This window comes from Panulirus ornatus, chromosome 45 (genome assembly GCF_036320965.1).
Source record: "Panulirus ornatus isolate Po-2019 chromosome 45, ASM3632096v1, whole genome shotgun sequence".
Taxonomy (NCBI): Eukaryota; Metazoa; Arthropoda; class Malacostraca; order Decapoda; family Palinuridae; genus Panulirus; species Panulirus ornatus.
Window position 1 is genome coordinate 1,503,783 of NC_092268.1, and position 27,576 is coordinate 1,531,358.

At 37.5% G+C, this 27,576-nt stretch overlaps 1 protein-coding gene across 6 annotated transcripts in view; it reads right to left on the reverse strand.

Moving 5' to 3' along the window:
* The window catches only part of LOC139762986 (uncharacterized), a 74,983-nt gene continuing 47,407 nt past the window's right edge, over nucleotides 1-27,576 (reverse strand). Inside the window, exons 2-10 of one of the 6 annotated variants that reach the window (XM_071688516.1) lie at nucleotides 22,607-22,716; nucleotides 16,107-16,205; nucleotides 14,843-15,001; nucleotides 11,690-11,905; nucleotides 6,470-6,607; nucleotides 4,653-4,812; nucleotides 3,394-3,457; nucleotides 2,510-2,669; nucleotides 1-105 (exon numbers count right to left, since the gene is read on the reverse strand). In XM_071688516.1, coding sequence (XP_071544617.1) covers nucleotides 47-105; nucleotides 2,510-2,669; nucleotides 3,394-3,457; nucleotides 4,653-4,810 — 441 coding nt within the window. In that variant the 5' untranslated portion in view covers nucleotides 4,811-4,812; nucleotides 6,470-6,607; nucleotides 11,690-11,905; ... (1 more) ...; nucleotides 16,107-16,205; nucleotides 22,607-22,716 and the 3' untranslated portion in view covers nucleotides 1-46. Of the gene's footprint in view, nucleotides 106-2,509; nucleotides 2,670-3,393; nucleotides 3,503-4,652; nucleotides 4,813-6,469; nucleotides 6,608-11,689; nucleotides 11,906-14,842; nucleotides 15,002-16,106; nucleotides 16,206-22,606; nucleotides 22,717-26,732; nucleotides 27,530-27,576 lie in introns of those variants that run through there. The other 5 variants (XM_071688514.1, XM_071688518.1, XM_071688517.1 and 2 more) reach the window with 5 other exon arrangements.

Here is a 27,576-nt window from a genome sequence, read left to right on the forward strand (position 1 = left end):
ATTGGCTGAGCTCCCTTCTAAGGGGTTCCTGATGTTAACAGTCTGATCAATGGTAGTTGTTCCACTCCCTCTTAGTTCTGGGAAGATGACTGCCCCACTCCATACCTTTCAAAAGACCAGTTCACACTTTTTTCATATCCAACTGCCTCTCCTACCTTACCAAGTCAGCATCATTAAAAATCAACCTCATTTACACATTTTGGTAATAGCCAAGCAACAGAATAAGTGACACTTATAGATCCAGCAGTGATGTGCAGGCTGTAAGTGTGTTTAAATAGTTATATGCTACAGGCATGAAGTTGTCTTGGGATAAGACCTGGGATGATGACTGTGAAAAAGAACTCAAAGTAACTGGAGTCTTGATATCGCAGGTGATGGACAAGTACCGAGAGTGGCAGGGAGGGTAACAATGGAAGAAGTAGAGTGAAGACTAGAGGTCAGTTGTGCAAGAAAATGAAATGTTATGATGGAGCAGAGGGCACTGAAAGAGAAGAGAGCAATGATATTGTGGTGGTGTGTTGGAATTAAAGGACTCACTAAATTGCTGGTAGTACAAGAATGAAAGTTTTTATGTGCCCTAATGGCATCAGTCAGAACACACGAGTCCTTGTTCAATTGGGTGTAGCCTTAATCAAATGAGGTCTTAAGAGGGTTTGGTCCAACTCTAGGTGGTTACCTCTCAAACAAGCAAGAGTGTAGGACACTGACATGAAGAGATTGCCAAGTGCTGACAATCGCTGTTTATTGTAATTCAGCTCCAAGACAAGTGCAGATTATGGCCCAGACACATAGAGGTGAGGTCACTGACAAGCATGGGAACTAATGGGAAAGAGCCTTACAAAGCTCCACTTTTACTGAATAACAGGCCAGTGAAAAAAGAAAGTTGGGAGGATATGTTATCCAAGTCTAAATGAATAACAGGCCAGTGAAAAAAGAAAGTTGGGAGGATATGTTATCCAAGTCTAAATGAATAACAGGCCAGTGAAAAAAGAAAGTTGGGAGGATATTGTTATCCAAGTCTAAATGACTTTTTGAAGAATGAAAATGCAGAGGATGGACATGACATTATATTCAAGGGCAAGGTTGTTTACAACCACAGAAGGTACTGGGAAAAAGACTTGCAATGCTCTTTTGCAATCCCATTAGGTAAAATGTCTAATGAAAAAAAATTAGTTTATGGAAACAATTGTAGTGATGTGAAAGCATGGAAGAATCAAGACGCACTAGAGCACAGGTTTAAGAGAAGTGTTCTACCCCCTTTTGCTGAGGATAGTATAAACTCCATTATATTTTAAATAGCTTTTAAAAACCTCAACTACAAGTACACTACTGGCATTCTGTCCAGAAACATGCATCTCTCCTTGTCATATACAACACTTGACTCACATAGATCATTATTCGTAATCGATTTTCCTGCGGAGCACCATTCAATAGCCTTGACTTTCGGCAAACTGGCAGAAGCAACAGATGGTAGCAGTATGTAGGAACATTTAGGCTGGAGCATTAGGTATTAGTAATAATAAGGAACATTAGGTAGAAGCCTTCTACGTGGCCTGTTAAGGGTGAAGCAATAGAGGCTATGAAGTGGCACTGGAGTTCCCTAGATATGGAGAGACTACTGCCATGGACACCCATTTAAGGGAGTTCCACTTTACATTTAAAAGGCCAAGCGAGTGCTTTGACAGTTGCTGAAAGAGGAGTGGTAACTGGGAATACTGGATTCAATAAGCTGCACATGGGCAAGAGTATACATGTGAGGGACTGAGCATTAACATGCATAATTGGCCTGTTGCAATTCACTGGCTTGCAAGTATGTTAAAGGGAGTGGCAGGTGGAATGCCATTTTTTGGTGAAGTAAAGTGTGAAAGTCTGTAATGAACAAATGAAGAAAAAACAGTCTAAAATAAAGTAGCAAGAGGAAGAGGGTTTAGAAAAGTGGCTTGTTGTGCTGCAATACCTAGAGAAATTAAAAAATGGCATACACATAAGCTAAATAAAACCAGGGCATTGAAAGGTTTAAATACTTACATAGACAAACGATGTGTATGGCATGTGAAAGATGGGATAAAAAAGTGATACTCCTGATCCTACCCACCTAGGTATCATGAGGATTAGTGATAACTGCATACTGAGCCAGCACTTCAGTGGTTGTCAAGCTGCACTCCTCCGATCCAGACAGCCGTCTTTCTTTCTGTCTCAGCCATATGTAGACTGCTGGTATTCTGTCCACAAGCATACAATCTCTCCTTGTTACACATAAAACTTTACTCATGCTACTCATTCATCAAACCCGAGATTTTCCTATGGTGAGAGCTATGCTGTAGCCCACCCTTTCGGCAAAATGGTAGGAGCAACAGACAGCAGGCAGGAGCATCAGGCAGTAGGTTAGGTTAGGTTAGGTTAGGTTAGGTTAGGTTAGGTTAGGTCAGGTCAGGTCAGTTTAGGTTCCTTTTCCCATTCCTATGCCCAACTACATCAAAACAAGACCATTATGTAGCAGAAAACCTACCACTAGTTAGCACTCCAGAGATCATTCCTGCTATGGGACTGCCAAGGGTGGTGAAGACATCCACTTCCATGTAGTTTGCACGCCAACTTTCCTGTACATTCTGATCTACACCATCTAGTAGGAACTCCCGGGTTATGCTGTCTAGCGAGTGGCCATTCACCTGCAAAGTGAAATGCTTAACCAAAAGCAACCATGTACTATTGATTATATTCCTTTACCCCAATATGTCAGAACCACTAAACTCCATTTCCTCTACTATTACAATTATTAACACTGAACACCACTAATCTACAGATATGCCTGCTACTTTGTCTAAAATTATGAAGGCCTACACGACAGTTTTTGGTTCCCAGTTATATGTATTAAATCATGAGCATACAGCCTTGGTTTGCTCACATACATCGACTTAAAGTGCAGGAATATACGAGTTAGCCAACTGTGCACCTGATCCATTCGATAAACAGGAAACCGAATATAGACATCCTATGTATATAACACAACATGTTTAGTAGCCAGTATAAAGCAGTATTAGCCATATAAAGGACACCAGTTTCATACTGGTTTGCAATGCAAGAAGTATGCCTACTTGAATCCACATTTACAAAGTGATATCCCCTCAAATTCTCAAAAAAATTTCCATTGGTTTAATAATCTTTCTAACATTAACATTCACAGTAGTCACCTTCGTAGAGAATTTTAACAGTTCTTCAGAATAACCTTAGCAATGCTAATAATCTTCAGTCTAGAATATGTACAAGCAATACGTCAAGCCAACTAGAGCACACTATTGCAATACTATGCAAAAACTGTATGCAGTAATGCACAAAAGTTGACCTGCCCATTTTCTTATGCAACCCTGTTACTGTGTTCTCAAAAACACTCACTGCTATCCTGTTGACTTTATCGAGGCTGATTGAAGTCAACTGGAACTTCGAAATTATCTTGACACTGTTGATGATAGCAGACCAGGCAACAATTTTCTGGTAATGACTCCTGCCAACACACTTGACATTTTTATTAGTCACAAATAAATCCAATCTTCATTAATTCAAACTATAAATTCAAGTAACATCTGAAATTTCCTTCAACCCCTCTTCCCTTTGCCTTTCTTTGACACCTCTGCCAAGTTCAACTCTAGACATTTTCTCAAACCTGGATCATGGTATTTCAAATCCATCTTTCAGTTCATCAGCCATTCCATTCTTTATGATGTACCAGACATTATTCACTACTATTCACTTCCAGTCTACGAGAAATCCATTTTAAGTGAACCATTTCATCCATCCAGCTACTGCAAAGACCATACTAAAATGCCAAGCCACAAATTAAAATTCATTTTTTTCCTTTCCTTATTACCCAACTTTTAAATAGCATCAATGTTAATCGGTATTTTCACCATTTCCTCAGATGCTTGCACATCTTGACACTGTCCTGAAGTTTGATCATATTTTCTCCTAAAATACTTACATCAAGCAGATAAACCTTGGATCCCAGTTTTTCATTTTCCTAAATTCCAAATCATATTAACTCCTTAACATCAGGTCAGTCACTTGTTCCAACTACCTTCCCTAACTCCTTCTGTTTCTTTCACTCTCTCTATCCACATTACAACATACTAAACTTCATGAAAATTTCTTTCCCTTGCATTTCCTCTACAAATCCTTGTCCTCGCACATGCCCACCTAGTTCTTATTTTGCTGATCAATATCTTATACAGTATGCAGAAAGTAGTTACAGCTCTTGGTGAATGGACTGGGAAAGCAAAGCAGCATGGCAATATATGAAAGGCTGCTGTATAAAGAGTAAATATTATGAAGCTCACTGGTAACTACTTAGCCACCAAATCCACTGTTACAAAACATTTCAAGTTCAGGAAAGGAGAGTCGTTGTATGGACCAAATACCCAGGGAAGTCATCCCCCAATAAACCTGGCTTTTTGTGACTTTTCTCAGTTCCCCACATCCTGTACAAAGGATTCAAATACATTCCTTGAAGGCTTGTCGCATATACTGACAAGCACGCTTTGCACGTTTCTGGAAAATGCAAGATTCTGGATAGAGTTCATGTCCCTTGACCAGAATCAATTAACATGGCATTAAACACTTATTCATCACCCCAAGCTTAGACCAAGTCCCACCCTTACCCTGGCGCTCCCAAAATCCAGTAAGTGATGTAGTCATAGGTCAACAGCTCGAGACCTGTCACCCCTTCTGTCCACGAGCTATCATCTATTCTTGCTGCACCTTCCATTCTGAATGTTGTCAGTTCCAAGTCTGTCACATTTATTGATGCCAAGTCCATAGCTGGAAGGAAACCAACAGAGTGGATAAAACAGAACTCGACTCATTACCTTCTCTAATCAGTTATTAAAACCTTTCAATATCTCAATTTCATAAAATTTCACTCACTTGGATATCAAATCTTTAGCCCTATTCATAAATTTTCTTAAACAGTGAAAAGCTCAAAAGATATCTACCAAGGAATTACTGTTACAATACAGTGCTGGCCACAAATTTCAGACTAAGAGGACGATACATTTCATTTTCTTATATCAAAAAAGCTGCATTCACTCACATTCTCTACCTGTCAGGCATAATGCATTAAAACCACAGCTCCCTAACCACAACTAGGCCCTACAGACATTTCCATGGTTTACCCCAGATGCTCTACATAACCTGATTGTCCACTGACAGCACATCAATCGCTGTATGCCATTGTCCTAATTTACTCAACTCTGGCTTCCTGAACATTTGGTCTCCCTCTTCTTGTTCCCTCCACTTCTGACATATACTTTGTCAAACTTTCTTCACTCATTCTCTCCATATGTCCAAAACATTTCAGCTTTCAACCACCCTTTCGATACCTACTCTTATCAAACCACCTCACACCTCAAGCAACTTAAACATATCCCCCTTCCTCCTCACAGCCTTTATATATAGCCCATGCCTCACATCCATATAATATTGCTGGGACTACTATACCTTCAAGCATCCCCATTTTTGCCCTACCAGGTAATCTCTGCACATTCTTCAGCACTCCCAAAACCTTTGCACCTCGTCCATTCTACGACTCGCTTCCTCTTTGATGGTTCCACTCTTTGACATGTCCACTCCCAAATATCTAAAACACTTTATATCCTCCAATATGTTTTAGTTCAAATTCACATCCCCAACTAAAGAGTCCATCAACCCTGCTAAACTTAATCTTGCTTTTTATCAAAATAACTCTCCAATTCCCCCTTTCACACTCGTTTTCAAACTCAGTCATTAACTTCCGCAGTTTCACACTCAGCCATCAGTGCTGTGTCATCAGCAAGGAACAACCAACTCTTCCCAGGCCCTTTCTTACCCACAGACTGCATACTTGGCCCTCACTCCAAAACTCTTGCATTCATCTCCCTCACCATCCCATCCATGAACTAAATGAACAACCATGTTGACAAAGTCCTGACACCCTCAACAAAAACTTCTCATTGCCTCTAGCAGCTGTGGTCTCATCATATAATCCCAAGATCTAAGATAAGGCATCTCCATCAGCCCTACCGTATGCTTTCTCCACATCCATAAATGCTGCAAACAAAATCTTTCTCCACATATTTCATACACATTCTTTGAAGGAAACACCTGATCCACACATCCTCCACTGCTTCTAAAACCACACTGCCCCTCCCCACACTGATGCTCTGTACATGCCCTCACCCTCTTAAATACCCTCCCATACAACTTACCAGCACACTCAACTACCTTGTACCTCTATAGGTTGAAGACACCTTTACATAATGGCATTATTCATGCATTCTGCCAATCCTCAAGCATCCACTCTTGCCACCTTGCCATATTCCATCTTACATAATGCTTTCACTATTGGCTGAGGGCACTCATAACAACTTAACAGTAGTGTGAAGCCTACCCTGGCTTTATCTGACATCTCCAATAAGGCACTAAATCCAAGTTATCTTACCTCCTCACTTGGATCAGTGCCAAACTCAGCCCACGTCACTTCATCCATAAGGCTTTTGGCAGTCTTCATTATGTCTCTGCATTTCTTGGGTGTTTCCTCTACCTTACCAGCAAGAAAAAGGCAGCAGCATACAGTCACCTGAAGAAATGCATGAAGATTACTTACTGACGTGTAGATAATTTCTTTCATGTGCGTATATCACAATAAAAAATATCGTTAATTTTGTAGCCCTACATAAATAACTGCATTTAAACCATATTTCATTTCAATTCTTTGAAAAGCTGAAAAAATCAGGACAAACCTAATCACATTCTCATTTCTTGAAGAGAATCTGAAAACATCAATAACAAAAAATATTTGTTCTCCAATTTCTCTAAGATTTTAAGATATGTTCCAGATGTAATGATAATCATTTGTTTATATGGAAATTATATTTTCATTATATGACACATTTGTATTATTTGTTGCTTTTGTAGCAGGCAATTATATCATATTTCTTTTAAAAGGACTTGTCATGATGCACAGGATTAAGGTGCAATTCTGTATTGTTAGAACAATAACAATAGCTTGGCGGTCACTTATGGAAATGCTGTTTCTTTTAATCCCTCTCCCTACTTCACCTTAAAGCCACCTTGACATGGCACATATTACGTGATGTCAGGTGTGCTGACATCTCACGTTCTTCTGGCTTTGAAGAGGAGCTACTTGTGTGATAGGGAAGAAGGTTTGTGGCAAGAACTGAGGTGCTATGAGGTGGCAGTCTTCATGTGCCATTGTTGTGGTTATCTAGAATGTTTAGGATGAGCATCCAAGGTTCACTTCATGAACCTCTGATATCATCAGCTAATACGGCACAAAACTGGAGAAGAATCTGCCAAGAATTTGAGATATATCTACTAAGTTCTGAGAAAGATGAAAAGGATGATGAGGTGAAGATAGCCTTACTGCTAAACTCTGGTGGAAGAGAGTTGCTAAATATATATCACATTTTGCCTGTAGAGGAAGCTGATAAAAAGAAATACAAAACTCTTATAGAGAAGTTGCAAGAATATTTAGAGCCAAAGAAGAGTGTCACCTATGAAAGATATTTTTAACAGTAAAGTGCAACAGGCTGATGAAACTATTGATAGTTTTGTTACTGACCTAAGAAAGAAGGCTATAAACTGTGAGTTTGGTGCCTTGAAGGATGAAATGATCAGAGACAGAATTATATGTGGCATCAGTGATGACAAGCTACATGGACGGCTGTCGAGGAAAGGCGGCACGACCCTTCATGAAGTCGCACTGCAATGCAGAGCTCATGAGGCAAGTGAAGAACAGATGACGGAGTTTTGTGCATTGGAAACCAGTTTGAATATCCAAAGTGTGAAGTCAAAAAAGAAAAGTGAGTATCACTCCTCAATTCCTGGCAACATATCACAAAGGACTTGTAAGTTCAGTGGCTTCAAGCCTGTCTTTGGGAGGATACACTGCCTAGCTAGCAACAAACAGTGTATGAAGTGTGGCAGGACTGGACATCTCAAGCGTAGGTGTGACAACTTCAGCAGTCCTTGAAAAGGCAAGTATAAATCAGGCTGACAAAGAAGATTCATCATCCAACTCTGAAGGGTGTTATGAAAAGCCTGTGGAAGGTCTATAAATCCTGAGGAAGTCAGCAAAAGCAGTGTCCACGGTAACCTCCAACCAGTTAAGAAGACCAGATCAAGAGGACTGGTTTACTCTTCTCCTTCAAGATCAACCAGTGGCATTCCAAATGGATACAGATGAGGTCAGTCTATTGCCCAAAAGAATCTACAAGCTAAAAGGAAAACCAGAGATGAAACGCACAAAGACTGTATTGGTTGCTTTGCCTGGAAGTAAAATTAAACCCCTTGGTAAGTGTCAAATGATATGTTTACATAACTCTTAAAAATATCAGCTCACTTTCTTCATTGCTGATGTAAGCTATGTGCCACTGTTGAGTAAGAATGGCTGTAAACTGTTAGGGTTAGTCAAGTTTATCAAATCAAGCAAAGTCAGAGACCAACTTAAGACACAACCACCAATAAGGTACTGCAAAAATATAAAGATGTATTTGATGGATTGGGATGCCTAGAGGGTGAACTGCATCGAGAGGTTGATTCAAAGATTAGCCCGGTAGCTCATCCACCTGTAAAGTGCCTGTTGCTCTGAGAGATAGACTGAAATGCGAATTAGAGGACATGGAAAAGAAAGGTGTAATCATCAGAGAAAGTAATTATACAGACTGGGTTAACAGTATGGGTACTGTGGATGAGGGAAGTAAATTAAGAATATGCCCAGATCCAAGAGATTTCAACAAGGCATTGAACAAGGCAACATGACCCACTACCTACAACTGAGGAAATATCAACCAGGTTAGCAGATGCTAAGGTGTATTCTGTGTTAGATGCTCTAGAAATCTACCAGAGGTACTTGCATGAAGTGTTTGATGATCTTGATGGAGTAGAAATTATATTGGGTGACATATCAGTTTATGGTAGTTCTGAAGGACATGATGAGAGACTATAGAAAGTCCCTAAAGATGCCAGGAAAGAAATCTAAAGTTGAACTGTGCCAAACTCAAGCTTAAAACTGAGCAGGTAGAACACATCAGCCATGTATTAACGGCAGACGGATTAAGACCAGATCCTTAGAAGGAAGAAACTATAAGTAATTTTCTCACTCCTAACTACTTGGGAAAGTTTGTTCCCAATAAGTCTGAAATAAATGAACCTCTGAGAAGGTTACTGGAGATGGACATTGAATTTAAATGAGATGAACCACAGGAGAAATGTTTTGAGGTATTATGATGTATTTAAGCCTGTAACCTTGACTGTTGATGCCTCAAGGAAAGCTGTAGGGGCTTGTATTCTTCTGGAAGATCACCCTGTTGCCTATGCTGCCAAGTCCCTTTCTGAAACTCCGAGAAATTATGCTCAAACTGTAAAGGAGTTGTTGGCCATTGTTTTTGGAGCTGAGAAACTTCACTCTTATATGTATGGGAGAAGCAAAGTAGTTGTAGAGAATGATCATAAACCCTTACAGAATATTCTAAAATAGTCCTTGTCATCTGCTCCTACTAGGTTACAGAGAATGCATCTAAGACTCCATAGATATTCCTCAGAGGTACATTATAAGAAAGGCAAGGACATGCATATAACTGATGCTCTGAATAGAGTCAGCGGGGATGAAGAAGTGCAAGTAATCATAGTACCTCATGAATAGCTAGACACTGCAGGCATATGCTTGAAGATTTTTAAAAATAGGACTTAGGAAGATAGAGTATTGCAGACTAAAAGAATTCACATTAGAGGGATGGCATGATTGTAAGAGAGACACTCCAGTAGAATTCAATGCCTTTTATAATTACAGATATGAGATAAGTTATGAAGATGGAATGCTGCATAAAATGAAAAGAATTATAGTGCCTAAGGAACTGAGAAGTAAAGTCCTCAAACACATTCATAAATCTAATCAAGATATGGAAAAGAGATCTTGTGTACTGGTCTCAAATGGGGGCTGAACTTGAGGATCTGATTAGTGCTCGTGACACCTGCAATGTTTATAGCAACGACCAAGCAAGGGAACCACTGATGTCTCATGAAGTCCCTAAACTCCCTCGGCAAAAACCTGGAGCTGATTTATTTGAGATGAAAGGGAAGAGGTACCTGTTGCTTGTTGATTATCACAGCAAATATTTTGAGTTAGACTAGTTAGAAAATAATCATTCCAGTACTATTGTGCCATACTTTAAGGACCATTTTGCTAAGCATGGAATACCTTAAACTATTCACAGTGACAATGACCCACAGTTCACAGCTGTAGAATCTAAAGAATTCTGTAAGTCATATGGAATAGCCCACACAACTTCAACTCCCTATCATCCAAAAAGTAATGCCTTGCAGAAAAAAGTGTACAGACAGTAAAGAAGCTGATGAAGAAGGCAGCCAAAGAGGGCAAGGATCCTTATCTAAGTGTGCTGAATTACAGAAAGACTCCTATTTAGGGGACACCAAGCCCCAGTTAGTTACTGTTTCATAGAAGAACACAAACCACACTCCTCACTTCTAAAGCCTTGTTAAGACCAGAGACACAGGACCCACTGTCTATCAGACATCTACCTCAAGACTCACAAGATAGGTAGAAACTTTGTTATGTTAGAAGCTCTAAGCTACTGCCTGAACTGGAGGAGGGAAATGTAGTTAGAATCAATGATGGCACAAGAGTTAAAGAAGGGTATGGTGGTTGCTAATTCTCTAAAACATGCCAGTGGTTAGGGTGACAGACTGATAAATGTCATGAAGGAGGTGCTGTGACACCGGGAATCAACAACAGACATAGACAAGCTGAATTGGAAGATGTGACAAGTGCAGTGGACATAAATGGGGAAGGTACACCAAAGAGGAGTAAGCATGATTCCAGTGAGGTAAGAACATCTAAAGGCAGACTAGCACAACCCCCGAACAGGTTAGATCTATAAATATATGATGTAAAAGTAATCTTTGTACTTTGCATATCTATGAGTAATGTACAGTTTATATGTGTTATTTCATCTTATTTCATTTATTTATATTTTTAGTGGGGGGAGAGATGTAATGATAATCATTTGTTTATATGGAAATTATATATTCATTATATGACAATATATCTGTATCATTTGTTGCTTTTGAGGCAGGTAATCATATCATGTTTCTTTGAAAAGGACTTGTCATGATGCACAGGATTAACATGCAATTCTGTATTGCTGGAACAATAACAACAGCTTGGCGACACTCATGGAAACGCTGTTTCTCTCAATCCTTCCGCCTACTTCACCTTAAAGCCACCTTGACATGGCACATATTTACACCAGATATGAAATTTTTTAACAACTTAATTTGGGCATTAACTCTAAGTTTCATAATCTTATCCACAAACAACTGATAAAATGAAAGAAAAAAATGCTTATGGGGTACCTACACCCCAATTCAAGATAAAATTCAAGAATAAATTTTAGAAAGTTCAAAATGCTATTCCATGTGTAGTCATGTAAACCCAACCACAAATTCAGTTACCTACATAATCACACAATTTGAGCCACAAATGCATTTAGTGTAAATCATAACTTCTATAACTAACACAAAAAACAAAGAATACGGCATGAGTTACACAAGATACCATACTAGTAGAAGGCTTGGCTACAAACTCTATTGATATTTCAGAAACATGTCAAAATCTTACATGTCTGGGGAAGGACTGAAAAGTGTGAACCATGTAGAATCGGTGGAAGTAAAAAACACCTGTTGCCATAGTCTCGTATCAAAGGCCCATCTTGTTTCCCACCTGAAGAATGAAACGGGCACCTTCTCGATGATACTGAACTTCCTGTTCAACACTGAGGCCTGCAACAATAGTTGGAGTGTGTCGAAGCTCCCGTTTCTCATAGTACCATCCCTGCTGAAAGGTATAACAAATATTTTCTTCATACATAAGTCAGTGAGAACATTTAAATGGTCAGTGTCAGTTGTGCCTTTTCCTTCACTCAAATCTTGTCACAGGCAGATTATACCTAAAATATTTTAGTCAACAATCATGTCCAGGACCACACAACATAAACATCTGCAACAAAAATACATTTACATTTGAATATTGAATATGCAGCAACATTGCAGTGCAATGTGCTTATACAATAATGTTAAAAAGTCTGGGATATATCAACACATAGAGTATATACTTACTTCCTTATCTTCCTGCTTAGAATCCCATTCTATGGGGCTCCAAAAGCACTCAGGAAACCAGCTGCATTCACCAGGAAGGACCTCAGGTCAAGAAACTTGGCATGTGTGTATGTGCATTTAAGATGAGTGCAAGATAACTGTGAAACAAGTGTTCAGTGACTTCAGCAGAAGAGTTCAGTGAAAACATGATGGGTCTCATGATTTGATGAATCAGTGTTTGTAATGCGGGAAAGATGGGTGGAATACAGAGGGCAGACAAAAAAGTATAATTCTTTTATGCCTGGGGAGTGTATTACCATTTGGATGTATATCTGGTGGAGATAGATTAAGATTGGATTGGGAGGTTATTTGTGACATTCTTAATAAGCTATTATGGTGAGTATATGTTTTGTCAAGGCTTTAGCAGACTCCACCTGCTCAAAGTTATACGACGAGTGAAAAGTCACCATTGGCAAAGGCGTATCACTGGGAGTCCAGTCTCATCAAAGAATTTCTCACTCCAAAGGAATTTACATTTCTCTTGCACCTCAAGTAGTGAAGCCTTGGGCTGCAGGAGCCTCTAAAAAGGTTCTGGATAACACCAGGCTCATTCATAAAAATTGTTTCTGGTGTAATTATAAATCAATAAATATGCTTTGTCAATCCTGTGTTTGCTGGGTAGTGGAGATCTGTATGTACTGTTTGGTGGTTATGGTGTGGTCTGAGTGGAAAGGATGCTGTTACAAAGGACTAAACACCATACATATTGAGGTGAGATGGTATTTGGATGTAATTTTGTTTCATGGTGATGCTTAACGTTTGTGGGTATTAAGCATCTGGTGGCTGTGCAGAGTGCCTTGTTTCACGTGGTTTGCAGCTTGATTACGTTTATGTTTTTGGCAAGATGAATAAACAGGAAGGTGAAATGTAAGTTACAGTAAATTAGATGAATGTTTGTAATGGGTAATAACAGTTAAGTGCTCTGAGAGCATTTAGTTTCTTTATGGTATTTGTGTTAATGTTTGAGGTGTCTGAAGTAGATGTTAAGTGTGTCATATGAGATACCCAATGTGGCTGGATTACTGTTAAGTGTGAGTGGATGTTTGTCTAGCTAGGAAGGTTAAAGTAGATTTCTGTGACTGCACACTTTCTATTTTTGATGGGCCAGTGCTGTAATCGTACAACAAAGTGTTGCATGTCTGTCGTTGCCTGAAGAGTGTCATGGTGATGTGATGTGACCGAGAGATCATCAGCATGTGACAGGACTTTCACAATGCGTTAAGCTAGAGGTCAGAGTAGTTCATGTAAGATATTAAAGAGAGATGGAGATAGAAGTGCTCATGATGTTTACGGCAATGCGTGGTGGTCAGTTATCTACTTTTAGTTCCTGGAGGTTTCTGCCTCTTGCATGTTCATCTTGAGTCATGTGTAATATCCACAAACCCTCTATAAGACATAATATATGGGGGCAAATCTTGGTCCACACTTTCTAGAATTTTGTCTTGTTCCAGAGAGAACCCTTGAATTCAGCCAAAGGCAAGTGTACAGTTCATTCCACTGAAGTCTTTTACTTCTAAGCTGGCATCTCTGCCTCTTCCATACTTATCTATTCATGGCCAATATCTAACACCATCATGACATCTTTGTTCTCAATTTTCAATTTTCAGATGCTCATTTCAACTCCTCTGTAATGATTTTCTTTACGCTTTCCACTTCAATCTCATGACCTCTAATTCTATTCTAAAAATACATTTGTTTCTTAAACCATCATCCCAGTCAATTTTCAAAGTAATTTCCTCACTTCCAATGAACTTAATACTTTGTAACAAGCTATCTCTTGGGCTTATCTGGTTATTATAACAATGATTAAGAGATTTGGCTGTCCCAGAATGTAAAGGGAAAAATGATCTATCCAATGATCTATAGCTTACATGCTACTTCTTTTTTCCGTGAAAGATTAATGCCACTGAACTCTGACATTATTTCACTTGCTGTGGCCTCTAAGAAACAAAATGCTCTAGACTGCTCTCTTCCCATAAATCATAACATGCTGCGACCTCAGTCATCCTGTGTTTGTGAAACTGCACAAGAAAGAAGAGAAGCACCTAAAACATCATGTAAAGCAACTATCATCAAAGTCTGGGAATATGATAGCTGAACTAATCCAAGAAAGTAATCTCATCACTTTAAGAAATGCACATCTAAGGTCTTGGTCTGGCTGAACTTAAACATGTACTTACCTGTGATTCCTTCTAAAACTTCGGGAAAATTTCTAAGGAAGAGAGCCTTGATTTACCCTTTTTAGGCAAGAGCATCAAAAAGAAGTTGAATTGTCTTCTTTACATAATCTCCCTTGATAAGGTATCCTGAATTAATTAATCTATCCTTGGCTGTTTGACTAAAGGAACACTCATCAGGAACTGAAATGAGGTGTTCTTTTCACGAAGACACCAAGACGTCTGTTAAGAAATGAGAAATCCACGAGTTTGAACTGGCTCCATTTTTACTGAATCACAAACATCCTATCAAACACCCTTGAAATTATCTGTGAATCTTTCTTTACTTAAGATACCTCCTCTTATACAATCCTGAATAAAAGGACAAAAAGGGTGCCTTAACTCATAACTAATAAAACAAGTTTTCATGTAATGACATGCCAATAGGGGTAGAAACTTACCTCTAGTCTGACCCATACATGTGATGTCTTTTAAGCTAACTTGTTCCCAAGTCTAAACATCTGTAATTTTCTTGTGTCCAATAAAGAAATATTGCTCCTCTTTGATTCATCTTGGGTAATCAATTTACACTTTTGTCAGCCACAGCATCTTATTCTAATCTGGAAAAATGTCATAACAGTCAGTCCTAAACTCAAGAAAGAAAATTTAGAGTTGCTTCCCACTGGAATTAGCTATAAAACCCAACATAGTCATAGCCTTTATTAACAGATCAAGAAGTTTTCTAATAGATGTGATTGTACAAACAATGGAAACTGACGTAAATGAGAAATTTAACATTATCTCCACCTCTTGAAAATCAATCTTGGTCTTACCTAACACAAGTCTGAGGAATTTATAGCAATTACCAGTAACATAAAAACAGGGCACATACTTGACTTCCAGAATGAGATAAGGCCTCTCAAAATAAAAAGATACATATGAAAGATCAGATAAAAGTTCTCAAAATAAAAGAGACACATGACCGATTACTGTCTCAAACAGGCATTTACTATTATAACAACTCTTCCCAAAATCAAAAGTGAAATCTAAACTCACTTCAACTGCACAGTGTCCTCAGACCAAGGAAAAAATTGGTTTCTGCAGTTTAAACCTATGTTAATTGAATAAGCAGGCATCTAAATGTATGAAAGTAACCAGAAGGGCTTTGAGAAATTCCTCCCAAAAGGAATCATTCAGTGATACCAACAAATTTGAGGTCAGCTTTAGTTTCATCCTGAGAGAATTCAAAAATCATGTGGTAGAAATTTCATTTTCCTAGGAATATATCCAAGGACTGAAGAGGACAACTATGAATCAGCATAAAATTTGGTTGAAATCCTCACATGAGGAAAACTTGATTTAGCGACACCAAGTCACTACTTGTGAAATACCTTAGAAAAAAGGTAGCACAATAAAAAAATGTGGAACTTTCTCATGATCCTACATCACCTTCCAACATGTATATGCACCAAAGCCAAACTCATAAACTAGAGAATAAAGATGAAACTCTTGCGCAATCTACATTAACAAGGCAAACCTGACCAACCTGTTTATGTTCCACACAAGAAACGGATCATATTAAGCCTAATCTTATAACTGATCAGATGACGTATTCATACAAATTATCCAAGCATCTGCCTAAATCAATCCAAATGTAAATCTATAACAAATAATAGTATCACCAGCATCTTAAGACTTATGTATCTAGAGAAAAGCAAATGGCACCTGTCTCGAGTAGAGCATATCATCACTTTGTTGGCTCAACTGCTGGCTCGATGACGGACCCGGCATAAGGGCATCAAGTGTAGCTGCTGGCTCTTCATTCTGGAAACAGCAGGAGACTTTTAAAAGATGACCATAAAATATCCTTAATGTCTAGATGTCTAGACATGGCAGAAATCTGTACATTATCTATACAAAGAACCCTCATCAATTTGGTACCAAATAACTCAATTCTTGGCAACTCCAATTTTTGTTCAAAATGGCCGACTTTGTAGAATGCATGTCTGAATGACCGAAAAGTCGCATGGACATAACTCTCTTACCTGAACACATGATCACTGCATGGGGCATGTGGCATTTTGGCAATGCTGGAGGGAAGGCATCCAAGTCACTAACTGGCTGATGCACACACATACACACAACCACAGGCTTTAAAAAGTGCAGAGTACTCAGGATCAGTGCATGTCAGTAAAATTGAAGATTCTAGATATAACCAGAGATATGGAGTTTGACAAATCTGCACCAGAGGAATTAGCAGACAAGTGAGTTGCACCAAAATTAAGAACATTAGTGAAGCACACGGTTGATTCACCTAAGTCGTTGATAATTTTTGGACTGAAAAAAGGCCATATTCCAGCCAAAGAAGAAAGGGTGGAAAAGGAAGATATACCGATAAAAAGATTACTAGAAGCTGCAGGCATGCAAAATGCATTTTTAAAGATAAAAGATACTGACAGACTTGGTAGTTATAATCTACAATCAAGACATAAGGGAACATCCAGTAATGATTATGTTCAATGTGGAATTAAGTAGCCAGAATGTACTAAAGTTAGCTTAGAAACTTTCACATCCACTGATGATTATGTTTGATGTGGAATTAGGTAGCCAGAGGTTCTAAATAAAGCTGAGAAACTTTCAAGTCATGGGGAATTTTAGTATGATATTTACTCGAAGTGAAAGACTAAGAAAAGAACGAAAGAGAAGTATAGAATACCACAAGGCCTCTATCTGCAACATTTTGTAGTTGCAACAGTTAAGAACCAGAGTACACACTCAAATAACATGTAAGCTCTCCAAGTTGTGACACATTTGAAAAAAAATTTCACTTCGCATTTTAATGTACTGATATTATCTTCCTTTAACCTTCAATGTCAGGTGTCTTGCAAACTGCTCACATTACATTATACAAAAAAGTGATCTAAGGTAACTTTTATGACCTCAGTATTGTGCTGAATTTAACAAATAAAGCCTCCAGCGAGGGGAGCCAGAGGAAAGTGAAGAGGGAAAGGAAGAACATGACCTACATTTTTACTAACTCACCCTTCACTCCTGATGGTTACTAATTACTTATATTTACATATATTTAACAAATATGTACATGAATTTTACATTCATTTACATGTAAACTTACAATAAAATAACATCCAGAAAGCAACAGTCCCTGTAACAAACACCTGTAGTTACCACGAGACACTTAGTAGCCATACAAATGTTAAAATATTGATGGGTTACTCAAAAAACTCACAGTACCTACTATGCAAGTTTATCTGTGATACCTCTCGGCACTTAACCCTTTGGTGGGCAGGTATCCCACAAAGGATACTCAATTCATGTTATTAATGGTGAGGTCAAAGGATTTTGCCCAATAGAGGGTTGAGGGTTAATGTCACAATACTCTACAGAAATCTTACTGATCAGGAATTCCATAAAGATATTACAGTAAAATAATGTTCAATTTCTATCCCAACCACTTGCAAAATAGTTTCAATTCATATCCTAATCAATGATAGTCATTGAAAAAATTATGATCATATGCTTGCTCTCACCAGTTATCTCCACTTTACCTATAAACAAGTATTTCCTGCCTACAAATTAAGTGGAGCAGTTCACTATGCTTCCAAAAGACGACTACAATCTAGCATATTAGATGATTTTAACAAAGGAAACCGAATCACAACCATTCAATTATACTGGACAGATGAAAATGCAACTATAAATAGGAAACAATTTGCCAAGAATCAGCACTTTTAATGCAAGGTTCTGAGTTACATGCTTCACTTCAATGTGCTGTTGCCTATCTATTGAACTAATGCTCAGACATTCACAAAATAAAAAATTAAAAATGAAACAGCTATTGAGAGCTGGAAGAGATTGAACTGCTGACAAATTCAACACTTCATTGTTCAAGTCATACTCAGTATATAACATGGCAACTTGTATTTTGTTTCACTTCTCTACAGAGTTCACTTTGATAGATCATTACATAACTCAAGAGTCAATGATTATTTAGATATTAACAAAAATAACGAAGAAAATGGGCCGCAGAGATGGAACAACTATCAAGCCCAGGAACACAAGTTCCCATGGAAACTTATTTTTCTAATGAAGCTCAGAAAATTATAAGGTAAATTATGAATTTTGTGAGAAAAACTTAAAAAAGCAAATGGATTTGTATGTAGCATTTATGGATCTGGAGAAGGCATATGATAAGAGTTGATAGAGATGCTCTGTGGAAGGTATTAAGAATATATGGTGTGGGAGGCAAGTTGTTAGAAGCAGTGAAAAGTTTTTATCAAGGATGTAAGGCATGGTACGTGTAGGAAGAGAGGAAAGTGATTGGTTCTCAGTGAATGTAGGTTTGCGGCAGGGGTGTGTGATGTCTCCATGGTTGTTTAATTTGTTTATGGATGGGGTTGTTAGGGAGGTAAATGCAAGAGTTTTGGAAAGAGGGGCAAGTATGAAGTCTGTTGTGGATGAGAGAGCTTGGGAAGTGAGTCAGTTGTTGCTCGCTGATGATACAGCGCTGGTGGCTGATTCATGTGAGAAACTGCAGAAGCTGGTGACTGGGTTTGGTAAAGTGTGTGAAAGAAGAAAGTTAAGAGTAAATGTGAGTAAGAGCAAGGTTATTAGGTACATTAGGGTTGAGGGTCAAGTCAATTGGGAGATTAGTTTGAATGGAGAAAAACTGGAGGAAGTGAAGTGTTTTAGATATCTGGGAGTGGATCTGGCAGCGGATGGAACCATGGAAGCGGAAATGAATCATAGGGTGGGGGAGGGGGCGAAAATCCTTGGAGCCTTGAAGAATGTGTGGAAGTCGAGAACATTATCTCGGAAAGCAAAAAATGGGTATGTTTGAAGGAATAGTGGTTCCAACAATGTTGTATGGTTGCAAGGCGTGGGCTATGGATAGAGTTGTGCGCAGGAGGATGGATGTGCTGGAAATGAGATGTTTGAGGACAATGTGTGGTGTGAGGTGGTTTGATCGAGTAAGTAATGTAAGGGTAAGAGAGATGTGTGGAAATAAAAAGAGCGTGGTTGAGAGAGCAGAAGAGGGTGTTTTGAAATGGTTTGGGCACATGGAGAGAATGAGTGAGGAAAGATGGACCAAGAGGATATATGTGTCGGAGGTGGAGGGAACGAGGAGAAGTGGGAGACCAAATTGGAGGTGGAAAGATGGAGTGAAAAAGATTTTGTGTGATTGGGGCCTGAACATGCAGGAGGGTGAAAGAAGGGCATGGAATAGAGTGAATTGGATCGATGTGGTATACCGGGGTTGACGTGTTGTCAGTGGATTGAATCAGGGCATGTGAAGCGTCTGGGGTAAACCATGGAAAGTTGTGTGGGGCCTGGATGTGGAAAGGGAGCTGTGGTTTCGGGCATTATTGCATGACAGATAGAGAGTGAGTGTGAACAAATGGGGCCTTTGTTGTCTTTTCCTAGTGCTACCTCACACACATGAGGGGGGAGGGGGATGGTATTCCATGTGTGGTGAGGTGGCGATGGGAATGAATAAAGGCAGACAGTGTGAATTGTGTGCATGGGTATATATGTGTGTGTCTGTGTGTGTGTATATATGTGTACATTGAGATGTAGAGGTATGTATATTTGCGTGTGTGGACGTGTATGTATATACATTGTGTATGGGGGTGGGTTGGGCCATTTCTTTCGTCTGTTTCCTTGCGCTACCTCACAAACGCGGGAGACAGTGACAAAGCAAAATAAATAAATATATAAAAATTTTACACTTAACAACATTATCAATTAACTTACATTCATATTCTCCATCTCCTAACACATTCTCAAAACATTCCATACAACATTTATACAAGATAACTCAACAAATCACATAAAATAATAATTTCCTTATGTGATACTTGGTAAATTTTAAATCTAACACAGGCAAATATTGCAGTTCATACATTCTTACCACCTCCTTCAATAAACATTTCCAAATACATTTTAACTACATTCAAAGTCAGTAACTTATAACATTAACAAAAAGAAATAATTATTGATTCAAAAACACTAACCAGGCACACACATTTTCACATAGCTTACCTCAATTAATCTATCTTCTACTGCAATATACAATCCACACCCTTCACTCACAAATACTAATAAAAAATTAGTGTCAAAATGGCAATTAAGATTATTCCTACTACACTCATAATCATATTTCAACAGCTATGTGAACCTCTTGTCAGGTTTCAATAACTTTTCTCTAATTTATAAAGCAAATATATAAACATTTATTAAACACGTCAATCTTGGCACTTGTCACCACTAAGGTTAACTAAGGTCAAATTTCAAAAGCTCATATTCATTTAATACAACTATCTTACCTAATTTTACATCACAAACCAAATCTTGACCCATATTTTACACAGCCCTCACTAATATCACCCATCACTCGGATCTTTCACAAGAATTAATACTTCCATATACTTTCTCCAACTGTTAATACTCTTAAAAACACACCACAATACCACTGAAAATCACTTCCTCTACACATAAAAATTAATTACTGATAATAAATCTTATGCGTTACATTATCATCTTAAAAAGACCCACTTCCAGTACTTCATACATTTTTGACATCATTCATTCATTCAACATAATATTACCAATGTAATACACCTACTATACAACTAATGAAGCTATTATACATTTTTTACATCAACTTATGTAATACACCTACTATATAACAAACAAAAAGCTATTATACATTTTTTACATTAACTTCGAAAACCAATTAATCGCAATACATCACCCTACCTCCCTAACACTCCACACCATTAACTTTTTGAGTACGAAATAAATTAGAGAAATGTTAAGCAACAGAGCAACCAATGAACAACTTTTATCCTACTGTATTTCAACATTTATACAACTAGATCACAGTGTGATGTTTCAATACATACAATTAGGTTTTCTATTTACACTTACTAGACACACTACAATTATCTCTAATGATGGCACAAGGCATGTTTTTATGTCTGCTTCAATTACATCTGTTTTTCACTAACTTCATACTCAAACCTCACATTTCCCATGATGTACACACCCCTAACTACTATGATTTTAAAACTAATCTCAAAAATTTTAATTTTAAAGTCTTCTTACGCATCTTTTAATTAACGAATACACTAGCATGGTTCATTACAAATATATTATGACAAATTAATATCTAAAATAAAATTAACTGCAGATATATATATATATATATATATATATATATATATATATATATATATATATATATATTCAAATGATACAACTTTTCGGTTTTCTTATATTCCTATCTATTCATTCATTACGGTCTAATAAACTAATATAATGTGTAATATATTACATGTGACCTCAAATTATATTACAAATTATAAATCCACTTACACATGCCAGCCAGCCATTAACCGTCTCCATTCTAGAAAAATGTCGAGTCAAAAATCTAAATATTACTAACAACATACCAAGGAAGCAGATCCTATCACCTTCCTCACTACAAATATGTACATTTCCTACATACAGCCTCTGACCTACATATTACCCTATTACATACCACAAACTCAATCAAAATAAAAAAAAACAATTAAAAAAACAATTATTCCATTATAAATATTTCCCATGATGGAAATTCCACTTTTAAATATATAACTCGACTCAAAGTGCTCATTACTCGTTGAAGATCAGGGAAAACGTAACCCCAAACACCTTCCCCACAAGAAATATGTACATTTCCTACATACAGCTTCTGGCCTACATATTACCATCTCACATGCCACAAACTGGCTATTAAAAGAACAATACATTTAAAAACCAATTACTACATCACCTGCAACATGCACATGATGGAAATTCCACCATTAAATAAATAACTCGACTTAAAGTGTTCATTACTCGTTGAAGATCTGGGAAAACGTAACCCCCATAACGCACACAACTCACTCCTGACCCATTGCCTTCTAAAAACAAAACACAAATACACCAAACGCCACAACCCTTATCTATTTTCACAACAATAAAATGTAAAATACATAAATAGAACCATTTTCTCCCGACGCAGAAACCACAACAATCCACCATTTGCCTCCCGATCACTACCATCCCCCAAACCCCATCCACTTTACCCTCTGCCCTACGCTCTATTATAACCGTAACCTATTAAATAACACTAATTATACTCAATAACAACTCATACTCATTACAACGTCATATTTTCTTACCTCTAAGCACTTAATTACCATCCGAAAACACAAGATTTTCCCGGAGACGCCAGTCGTCGCTGGTTATCTGTGTACCATCCACCAAGCAGCCGTGACGTCATTACAGAAACCTTCCCAGAGAAAACTGTGTTCTTATAGCGGTAACTCAACTATAATAGATATATCGTTTTTATTGTCGCAAATGGCTGATAGATGTTGTGGCCTGCCTATACCTGGTGTGGCCCGCCTGCACCGGGTGTGGCCCGCCTACAACTGGTGTGGCCCGCGTACACCAGGTGTGGCCCGCCTACACATGGTGTGGACCGCCTACACCAGATGTGGCCTGCATACACCTGGTGTGGCCCGCCTACACTGGTGTGGCCCGCCTACACCAGATGTGGCCCGCATACACCTGGTGTGGCCCGCCTACAGCTGGTGTGGCCCGCGTACACCAGGTGTGGCCCGCCTACACCTGGTGTGGCCCGCGTACACCTGGTGTGGCCCGCCTACACCTGGAGTGGCCCGCCTACAACTGGTGTGGCCCGCGTACACCAGGTGTGGCCCGCGTACACATGGTGTGGACCGCTTACACCAGGTGTGGCCCGCCTACACCAGGTGTGGCCCGCCTACACCTGGTGTGGCCCGCCTACACCAGGTGTGGCCCGCCTACACCTGGTGTGGCCCGCCTACAACTGGTGTGGCCCGCGTACACCTGGTGTGGCCCGCCTACACCTGGTGTGGCCCGCCTACACCTGGTGTGGCCCGCCTACACCAGGTGTGGCCCGCCTACACATGGTGTGGACCACGTACACCTGGTGTGGCCCGCCTACACATGGTGTGGACCGCCTACACTAGGTGTGGGCTACATGTATGGTGGGCTGACCCACTATCATGTTCAACACATTAACTTCGCCATCATTGGTCACACACACACACACCATCATCACAATGTTACCACTCATGTCTCTCCTCATGTTAGCCGAGGTCATGACATCATCATACCTCACATTAAGGTCCCGTCTTCTTAAACATCCAGCCTTCAAAAACGAAAATGTATTGTCTCACTTTACCTATTGGTATTATATACATATACAGTAAACAAGTACAACGGTAGACACAGTTATCCCTCCTAAAAAAGTCACTGAACAAATAAAACCATCGTGTATGTGTGTGTGTGTGTGTGTGTGTGTGTGTGTGTGTGTGTATGTGTGTGTGTATGTATGTGTGTGTGTGTATGTGTGTATGTATGTGTGTGTGTGTGTGTGTGTGTGTGTGTGTAGGTAGAGTGGAGTCTCCTTGATGGACTTTGTAGTGAATTGTTAATGCTTCCTCTCAGCTATACCTACCTGACTTGTTTCCTAGGACGTATAAAGTCATGCCCATATTTACCTGAACATGATACATATGGCTCCCAACCCAGCATTATTGTAACCACATACATCAAACGTTACTGCCATTCCCATGTAATGTTACACATCAATATCAGTACTATAAGGTCGTCACAAATATCACTATGATGAAATCACATAACATACATCACCTGAGTCATAAGGTCACATGATAAACATCACCTGAGTCATAAGGTCACATGATAAACATCACCTGAGTCATAAGGTCACATGATAAACATCACCTGAGTCATAAGGTCACATGATAAACATCACCTGAGTCATAAGGTCACATGATAAACATCACCTGAGTCATAAGGTCACATGATAAACATCACCTGAGTCATAAGGTCACATGATAAACATCACCTGAGTCATAAGGTCACATGATAAACATCACCTGAGTCATAAGGTCACAGGATAAACATCACCTGGTTATACGACCTCGTCAGAGATATCACTAGATTCATAAAATCTCATCACATGTCACAAGGTCACATTAAGCACATTATTGGTTATAAGGTCACATCAAACACATCACTAGAGTCATAAGATCACATCATACACATCACTAGAGTCATAAGGTCACATCAAACATCACTGGAGTCGTAAGGTCACATCAAATATCACTATATATATATATATATATATATATATATATATATATATATATATATATATATATATATATATATATATATATCAAATATCATATATATATATATATATATATATATATATATATATATATATATATATATATATATATATATATAAATATATATATATATATATATGGTGAAATCGTACTTCAGTAGGAGTTCCTACACGCAGAGAATACATGGGAAGTATTCTTTCTCCCCTATTCCCAGGGATAATATATATATATATATATATATATATATATATATATATATATATATATATATATATATATATATATATATATATATATGTATACATATATATATACATACATATATATATATATATATATATATATATATATATATATATATATATATATATATATATATATATATATATATATATATATATACATATATATATATACATATATATATATATATATATATATATATATATATATATATATATATATATATATATATATATATATATATATATATATATATATATATATATATATATATATATATATATATATATATATATATATATATATATTATCCCTGGGAATAGGGGAGAAAGAATACTTCCCATGTATTCTCTGCGTGTAGGAACTCCTACTGAAGTACGATTTCACCATATATATATATATATATATATATATATATATATATATATATATATATATATATATATATATATATATATATATATATATATATGATATTTGATATATATATATATATATATATATATATATATATATATATATATATATATATATATATATATAGTGATATTTGATGTGACCTTACGACTCCAGTGATGTTTGATGTGACCTTATGACTCTAGTGATGTGTATGATGTGATCTTATGACTCTAGTGATGTGTTTGATGTGACCTTATAACCAATAATGTGCTTAATGTGACCTTGTGACATGTGATGAGATTTTATGAATCTAGTGATATCTCTGACGAGGTCGTATAACCAGGTGATGTTTATCCTGTGACCTTATGACTCAGGTGATGTTTATCATGTGACCTTATGACTCAGGTGATGTTTATCATGTGACCTTATGACTTAGGTGATGTTTATCATGTGACCTTATGACTCAGGTGATGTTTATCATGTGACCTTATGACTCAGGTGATGTTTATCATGTGACCTTATGACTCAGGTGATGTTTATCATGTGACCTTATGACTCAGGTGATGTTTATCATGTGACCTTATGACTCAGGTGATGTTTATCATGTGACCTTATGACTCAGGTGATGTATGTTATGTGATTTCATCATAGTGATATTTGTGACGACCTTATAGTACTGATATTGATGTGTAACATTACATGGGAATGGCAGTAACGTTTGATGTATATATATGTATATGTATACATATATATATATACATATATATATGTATATATATATATATATATATATATATATATATATATATATATATATATATATATATATATATATATATATATTATCCCTGGGAATAGGGGAGAAAGAATACTTCCCATGTATTCTCTGCGTGTAGGAACTCCTACATATATATACATATATATATGTATATATATATGTATACATATATATATATATATATATATATATATATATATATATATATATATATATATATATATATATATATATTATCCCAGGGAATAGGGGAGAAAGAATACTTCCCATGTATTCTCTGCATGTCGTAGAAGGCGACTAAAAGGGAAGGGAGCGGGGGGCTGGAAATCCTCCCCTCTCATTTTTTTTTTTCCAAAAGAAGGGGGTTGTTATTCCATGTGTGGCAAGGTGGCGATGGGAACAAATAAAGGCAGACAGTATGAATTATGTACATGTGTACATATGTATATGTCTGTGTGTATATATATGTGTACATTGAGAGGTATAGGTATGTATATGTACGTGTGTGGACGTGTATGTATATACATGTGTATGTGGGTGGGTTGGGCATTCTTTCGTCTGTTTCCTTGCGCTACCTCGCTAACACGGGAGACAGCGACAAAGCAAAATAAATAAATAAATAAATGATTTTGAAAATAAAACACTCAAGTAATGCTCAAAATCACACACTGTAACTCTTACTGTCTTTTCTAAACTTTATGTAGCAGTGAAGAACAAAATCACTCAATATCCAAAGCCACTTTCAATGCGTAGCTAAATGAGTAACTTCCTGTGGTTATGGTCGCTGGGATGGGTTAATATGGAAGCAAATACACACAGTGCTCAGCTTTCCAGCAACTGAATATAAACATGAAACCCAAACAATCACAAATGACTGGAAAACATTAAAATTATGATAAATATTAGCTGCTATGTGAAATTAGGAGAAGATTTTATAGATTTTGCTTGATGTGATAAGATCACGAAATATGTCATATTCAATAAAAAAAAGTAACAGAAAAAACAGTGTATGCCTTAGTAATGTTCTAAGGAGCTGGTAAAACAATGTTTGGCAAATTTATTTTACAGCCAATCATCAACAATATGGTCTCACAAACTGATAGGCATCTTAAATAGCAATCGAATAAAGTTGAGGAACTATTTCTTCCTTATGAAATGAAGGAAAATCATAAAAGAATGATAAAGCAACCAAGTAACATGTGATATAGGCCTGAACTTAATCAGGGGCAAATAAGAAATTTGTGGTGGTACCATAAAGGTAACATAACAGCACGCATTTAAAGCAACATGTCGTTGACATTTCCTCAGGCAATGGTGCCACCTTATTGTATATATAATGTTTTGATGATATATATATCAAGAACAAGTCTGTTCAGTTCTACATATCTCTAGTGCTTCTGAAGCTACGTGGAAATGTTTCATTTACTCCATCCCCACATTTTCCATAATCTTCATCGCCCTCCCCACTATTACATATTCATTATCAATCCATTAATCTATGTCACTATGTTTCATCAATACCCTT